At 34.9% G+C, this 7,301-nt stretch overlaps 1 protein-coding gene across 1 annotated transcript; it reads left to right on the top strand.

Annotated features, from left to right (window-relative positions):
- Positions 1–5,996: 5,996 nt before the first annotated feature.
- LOC145126935 (uncharacterized) lies at positions 5,997–6,467 on the top strand. Its single transcript, XM_079062204.1, has one exon. It carries the CDS (start codon positions 5,997–5,999, stop codon positions 6,465–6,467), a length of 471 nt encoding a protein of 156 aa, XP_078918330.1.
- Positions 6,468–7,301: the final 834 nt, after the last annotated feature.

Genomic DNA, 7,301 nt, shown 5'->3' with positions numbered 1-7,301 from the left:
AATACGTAAAATGGAGGGAAAGAAACTTTTATTTTAAATGAAATTTTCAGAATTTTCATTTTAGCTTTTCAATTAAATCAATTAAAAACGGACCATAAATATTTAATACAAGAACTTAATGATATATTGCAATAAATAATGTTATATAAAATTTGACATAAAAAATATAAGAGAATATTAAGATTTTTGTTTTTTCATATCTATATAAACAGTTCTAACGACCATTATTGTAATTAAATTTTTATTTATAAATTCGTCACAAAAGTAATGGTTGTGTCATCGAACCATTTTTCTGTAAGTATTGTAATTTTTTTTCCAAGTTGTTTATCATAGATTAAGTTGCAATAGATCCAAGTTAAAAAAAAAAAAAAAAAAAAAAAAAAAAAAAAAAAAACTAAGATATATATGTTTCTTAGACTAGAAGATGTCTGAAGAGATTTGAAGACTCTGGTCCACATTTGCGACAAAAAGAGGACGCGCAAAGCTTTTTAGATCTGTAGTCTTCAACAAAACAAACAATCTGCGAAGCCTAATGTCTGCGCGTGGTCTGCGCGGCGCAGACAAAAGAGGCCAATAATATCTGCAAGCAAAAAAAACAAACACCACCTTAATCTATTTATAAAATAAGTTGGCATAACTGTAATCGGTTTATCCTTTTCAAAATTAAGTACATATATGACATTCTTAATTTTAATAAGTGTTTACATTTTATAAACTTCACATCCATATAAACTAAAGAATATTTAAACTCCAAAAAAAAAATGACTACCTTAGATAATGGTCATAAATGATTATAGCTTTTCATAAAAAAAATATTGAAACTAATTTAATATTTACGTATTAAATAATAATCATTTATCGTCAAATTCAATTGAATTTTAAACACACTGATATACGTTTTACTTGAACGCGATTGATAAACTCCAACATGAAATATGACCTAAAACATATATTTTGTGGAAATAACATCGTCCAAGAAGATCTGCAAAATCTATTAAAAAAACAAACAACACATTTTGTGACCAAATACTTTGCCATCAATATAACTTTATCCGAGTCAAACTAGACTCCACTCACTTTTGATTTCCTTAGAAAATACAAAATGATGAGAGAACTGTTTTTTTTTATTTTTTTTTATTTTTTTTATTGAATTTGAATTTGAAACGGCAAACTAACTAATCTTCCTAGCAAAACGTACTAGTGTTAATGGTGCTCTTGAAATAATAATTAAATACGGTCGTATTACACATTAAACCTCAAAAGGACCATGAAAATTGCCTTAATATAGCATATCATAATATGTTTTTAATTGGCAAAAGAAGCATTAGCATGCATTATCTCTTATACGAAACAAGTTAATTACATTTACTATACAAGTTAATGATAGAGATAAAAACTCATATCAAATAAAAGGATTAGTATAGCAGAAAAAGAAAATTCCTTAATCAAAAGATATTTCTTGAGAAAACTTTAAGCGAAGACGATATATCTTTGAAATGGCTCGTTACTGTTGGTGATTTTGTATCACTAATATTATTTAAATTTAATGTGATTAATTTATTGATCAATGTTACTTTGATAAATATTAAATAAGTAAGGGTGGTGTGAAATGTATATTTGTTTAAGTTTGTCTTAGTTGAAAGTATACTCTTATTTAGGGGCGAAGCTCCTAAATTGACGGGGGTCGATCCGGACGCACTGCCCCAAGGAGCGGGGTCCAAGGGGCATGGCTTCCGGTTGGGTTAAGTTGTTTTATTTAAAATGAATCATAAATCAAAATTTTAGAAAATTAACTAATATTATGATCCAAGTTCTAGACCTGATTTTAAGTTAGTTTATGATTGTTGACGACAATTTATATGACATGTTTTGGACAACAAGTTACATTACTGAAACTGTCATATGGCAGTTTCAAGACAATAAGTTAGTTTCTTGTTATGTGATCATTTTAAATCAGTTTGGTACACACATTATCAGATCATCTTCTGCATTTTCTCTTATAAGAACAGTGAGTTTTATACGATTATAGATTTTTGAGTCTACCCTCGAAATGCTTTAATCTCAAAGTGTTTCACAACTCTCATTGATCCAAACATTTTATTACCCCATTTTTCTAAAAGTTAATGAGTTTGATTGGTAAAGGACTTTAATTTGCAAATAACAAGTTCCATAAAATACATATCCATATTCGATAACATACACAACTTGATGACTATATATCAAACTTTTATTATACAAACATTCCAAAAATGACGATAGTTTGTTTAATTTCTTTCTTTTATATAGTTTATTTTAGTATTTTTAGTCCTTTTTGTTAATTTTTGCATTGCATTTCCTTTCTCTTCTCTATGTTGGATCGTATCGGGTACTTTCTCTTTTGCATGGGATATTTTGCAGGTTTTTGGAGCTCGTTGCGGTTATGGATTAGCTTGGACATGGGCTTGATGAGCTTTCGAGGCATTATTGGGTTTTCTGTATCCATCAAAGAGGAATTGGGCTTAAAATGTTGAAGACTTGGATGAAGCGAGCTTGTGAAGATGGGTCATGGATCAAAGAAGATGGGCATGGACTATCCATTTGAATCTTAAAGATGATTGGCCAAAATTTGAATCATGTGAGGTGTGGAGGGAACCAAGGGAATCTTGAGTAGTGGGGTGGAGTAGTGGAGAAAAAGAGCCAATAGCATTCCAGCATGGTTTACGAGGGTGGAGTCTCAGTCGCGCAACATTTGCGAGGGTACCCGCGCAACTGCACACTTTGGGGTATTTTGGTCATTGTTCTCATCATTTACCTTGGGGGTTAGGTCTTGCCGCTCACTCTTCGATTTTCCAACATTGGAAGGCATTGGAGGCGATTTTTGAGAGCTTGATCTACATTCTTCTCATCCCTCTACCAATTGTTAGTTTCTTGATGCAAAAACACCTTTGTGATTGTTATCTTGTTGCCATTACAGGCTAGTTTCTTTATTTTGGTTAACTTTGGCTAAAACCCTTGGATATTTGTGGGTTTTGAAGGATTCATGCTTGATTGTCATTTATCTTATGTTTATGATTCTAATTCATATTTCTTATGCTTGTTTAATACTTTCATCATGAGCTTGGTACTTGAATGACCAATTGTTGGTTTATTTCTTTGGTTTAGCATTCCATCATTGAATTTAATTAGAATATGGGATTTATGATGGTATAAATCATCTCTAGCTTATGGGTTATGACTCCTTTATGGATATGTAAGCATTGGCATCCTCTAGGAATTGGAGATTCCTTCATTCTTAAGGCTAATCAACTTTCTTGGGTTCAATTGCTTCAATTGAATCCTTGATTTTGATTAAGAAGGTGTGTTGTGGGCTTCCCTAACCTCCATACTACATATGAGGAATCTTGACATATCATGCTTCATGATTGCTATAACCAATTTGGGATGAATGATAAGCTTCATACTGAATCCTAATGATAAACACACAAATGTCCATTGTGTTAAATTGCGTTGGTTTACCAATTCTCTCAGGTATTTGAGCATCTTACCATATTGCTTAATTGTAAGTATTTTAGTTCTTCAAGTCTTTTAGTTTTCAAACAATCACAACCCTCCCCCCCCTTTAGTTTAATTGTAGTTAGTTTTATTACACTAGTTCTATTGGATTGCATTAGTGATTGAATACAACTATTTCCGCGAGGATCGATACCCCTTTTTACCATTATATTACGTTTTATTTGCAAACAAATGGTGTAATTTACATGGTGGACTTGACATTCCCACCAAGTTTTGGCGTTGTTGCCGAGGAAATCGGTTATAGTTATTTTATTGTTTATGCCTAGGCTTACAAGAACCAATGAACTACTCTACAATTCGGGGATTGAAAAAGAAGCGAAAGGTTGAAAAAGTTAGCCAAACAATCACAACAACAAAAACTCGTTCAAGCTTCTTCCTCTCCTCCACTAATGAAACTAGAAGATCAAGTTCATAATTGAAGTGATACCGACACCGAAACATGTTCTCCAATTGTTGGTAACTTCTTTGAAGACGTCCCGTTTGAAAACTACATAGCCAAGAATCACACTCCACCTCACAATCCCAACCTAAACTCGAAAAATAAACATGCCAATACACCACCCCAACAAACAAGACAACAACAACACTAAGAACCTCTCATAGATATGCCACCTTGGAATCAACCACCTCCTCACCCAAATCAAGCCAATTATCAACAACCACAACCATACAACCAAAAATTCCACCAAAACAACAAACCTTAAAACAATGCTCTTAGAGTTCAACAACAACAAGCACATTAACCACTACAACCCAATTACCAACAACCTCAAATTTACCAATACCCAATGCACCCAAAACAAGAACCACCTACAACCAATATCCTAACTAGCAACCTTATCCACCACAAATGTACAATCACCAACAATACCGATACCTACCTTACCAACAACCTCCTAATTACATGCAACAAAACCCCAATCCACCCAATCCCTCTCAAGATTTGACACCTAGACAAATGACGGAGACAGATGTTACCCACACACCTCTTAGTATTGTTTATCCCGCAAATCGTCGAGGGATTGAATTGAATTCAATTTTCATACATCAACTAAACAAGTTCCATGGTTTGGATAGAGAAGATCCTCAAAGGCATTTGAAGTCCTTTAATATGATATGTGTTAGCATGTTACCCGAACATGTGGCATTGGATGATTTCTAGTTAACCACCTTCCTGCTCACCTTGGAAGATAAAGCTAGAGAGTGGTTATTAAACTTACCACCGAGATCTATTCATACATGGGAAGAGTTACTCAAAGACTTCAATAGCAAGTTCTATCCCACTTCCCGAATATCAAGTCAAAGTAGTGACATTTTGGGGATTCATCAAGGTGAGAATGAGACTTTTCATGATTTTTGGGAGCGGTTCAACAACTGGTATACTAGTTTTCCTAAACATAACATACCCGAACAAGTACTTCTTTAACAATTTTATGAGGGTATGAATGAAAAAGATCAGAGAATGATTGATTCTTCAAGTGGTTGTGACAAATTTAACAAGACACCTCAATAAATAAGATCACTTTTTGATACCATTTGTCAAAATCAAAGAAACTTTGGGACACGAAATGACATGAAAAGAAGTTTCCCACAAATTGTTGGTGAAGTTAGCAACACCCAACACATGGGATCAAAACTCTTGTATTTGACCAATGTGTTGAGTCAAATGGTGGTGGGAAGTGGTCAACAATTGATGGTTTGTGGCCTTTGTGCAATGACGGGGCATTATACGGATAAGTGTCCCACACTTGGAAGTGAACCAGAGGATGTTAATGTAATGGGAGGATATCAAGGTCAACCAAGACCCATGAGATTTCATAACACATACAACCTGACTTGGAGGAATAACCCAAACAGCCCATACCCACCAAAGAAAAACCCACCAAATGTTATGATGAGACCCCAATTTTGCCATTACACATCCCAAAAACCTCCATATCCACAAACATCTCATCCCCTCCAAATTACCAACAACATCAATAATAAGGCCAATCAAGTGGTAACCATCAAATGAGTCTTCAATAACTCATTACTTCTCTTGCTCAAAGTCAAACACAATTTCAACAAGAGACCAAGAACAACTTCTCCAACATTCAAGCATAAATCGGAGACATAGCTACCTCTCTCAACAAGATGGAACAATAGGGTAAACTTCCATCTCAAACCGAGAAGAATCCAAAACGAGTGCAATAACCTTGAAAAGTAGGAAAACACTTGGAGAAAGAAACCCCAAAAGAGTCTCAAGAGAAGAAGAAGATGAGGTTTTTGTTGTTGAACCTTCAAAGGTGGTAGTTCCTCCAAAGGAATCGTTTGTTCCAAACCTTGATCAACCCGAATATTCCAACAAGCATATCAAGCCATTGGTCATTCCACTACCTTTTCCCTCCAGGTTAGCCCCCTCAAAGAAAAAGGAGGAACAAAAAGAGTTCTTTGAAACTTAAGGAATGGTCCAAATTAACATTCCGCTATTGGATTCCATTAAGCAAATTCAAAGCTATGCTAAATTTCTCAAGGATTTGTGCTCCAAGAAAAGGAAATTCAAGGCAAATGAAAAGATTCAAGTCAATGAAAGCGTGTTTGCGGTTATCCAAAAGAACTTACCTCCCAAATGCAAAGATCTGAGAATTTTTGCTATCCCTTGCACTATTGGTGATTTGCATGTTGAAAGTGCGATGTCAGACCTTGGAGCCTCGATCAATATGATGAAATATTCGGTCTTCAAATCTCTTAATGGTGGACCTCTGGAAAAAACCGAAGTAATCATTCCATTAGCGGACAAGTCAAGTGTATTTCTAAGAGGAGTGTTGGAGGATGTGCTAGTACAAGTAAATCAACATGTCTTTCTCGCGGATTTCTACGTCATTGATCTTGAAGAGAAGAATCCTTCCAAATTATCTATGATCCTCCTTGGATGACCTTTCATGAATACCGCTCACACGATAATTGATGTCTATAACAGGAAAATCACCATGGAATTTAATGGAGAGACCATTCACTTCAACATCTTTGAAGCAATGAGGTACCCTAGTGACATTTCTCCATTATATCGGGTTGATGTGATTGAGCCAATAAACCAAGAAATGTTTTATTTATCTCATGGGGATATTTTGAAGATGGTACTCAACATGAGTGTTGATTGTGAGAGTTTGAAGGAAAATTTGGACATGTATACATTGGAATCTGAAGTTGAAGAGATTGTGAAGACTTTGGAAGTCAACAAGTCAACAAAGAAATATGTGTCTCAAGTTTCCTTGTCTCATTCGCCCAACAAGATGCCCCCTTCCATAATCCACCCACCCGCACTTGAATTGAAAGTCTTACTTAGAGACGAGGCTCTTCCGGTGCTCATTTCTCTAAATTGAAAGATTTTGAAGAAGACCAATTGGTTACGATTTTGAAAGCTCACAAAGAGGCCATGGAGTGGACAATAGCGAATATCAAAGGGATAAGCACTAATGTATGCACATACAAGATTCTTATGGAAGATGATTTCAAACCTAGGAGAGAGGGTCAAAGTAAATTGAATCTTCCAATGATGGAAGTGGTCAAGAAGGAGATAATCAAAAGGTTCAAAAAGTACAAAGACAAGAAAAAGGCATTTCATTATAAGCACATAACCCAAAAGCACTTTGTTTCAGCTCAAAAAGTTCTTCTTTGTCATTCACACTTAAAGCTATTCCCAGGAAAATTGCGATCTCGATGGCATAGACCTTTCATTGTTATAAAAGAGTTTTCTCCTAGTGCGGTTG

Source organism: Lactuca virosa, chromosome 7 (genome assembly GCF_052849685.1).
Source record: "Lactuca virosa cultivar CGN04683 chromosome 7, Lactuca_virosa_CGN04683_v6, whole genome shotgun sequence".
Taxonomy (NCBI): domain Eukaryota; kingdom Viridiplantae; phylum Streptophyta; class Magnoliopsida; order Asterales; family Asteraceae; genus Lactuca; species Lactuca virosa.
Note: the sequence above shows the minus strand (reverse complement) of the source record. Positions and strands in the feature narration are given on the sequence as shown.

What these genes read in the sequence shown, in the direction of transcription:
- LOC145126935 (XM_079062204.1), top strand. Translation starts at nt 5,997, where the DNA reads ATGGTCCAAATTAACATTCCGCTATTGGATTCCATTAAGCAAATTCAA.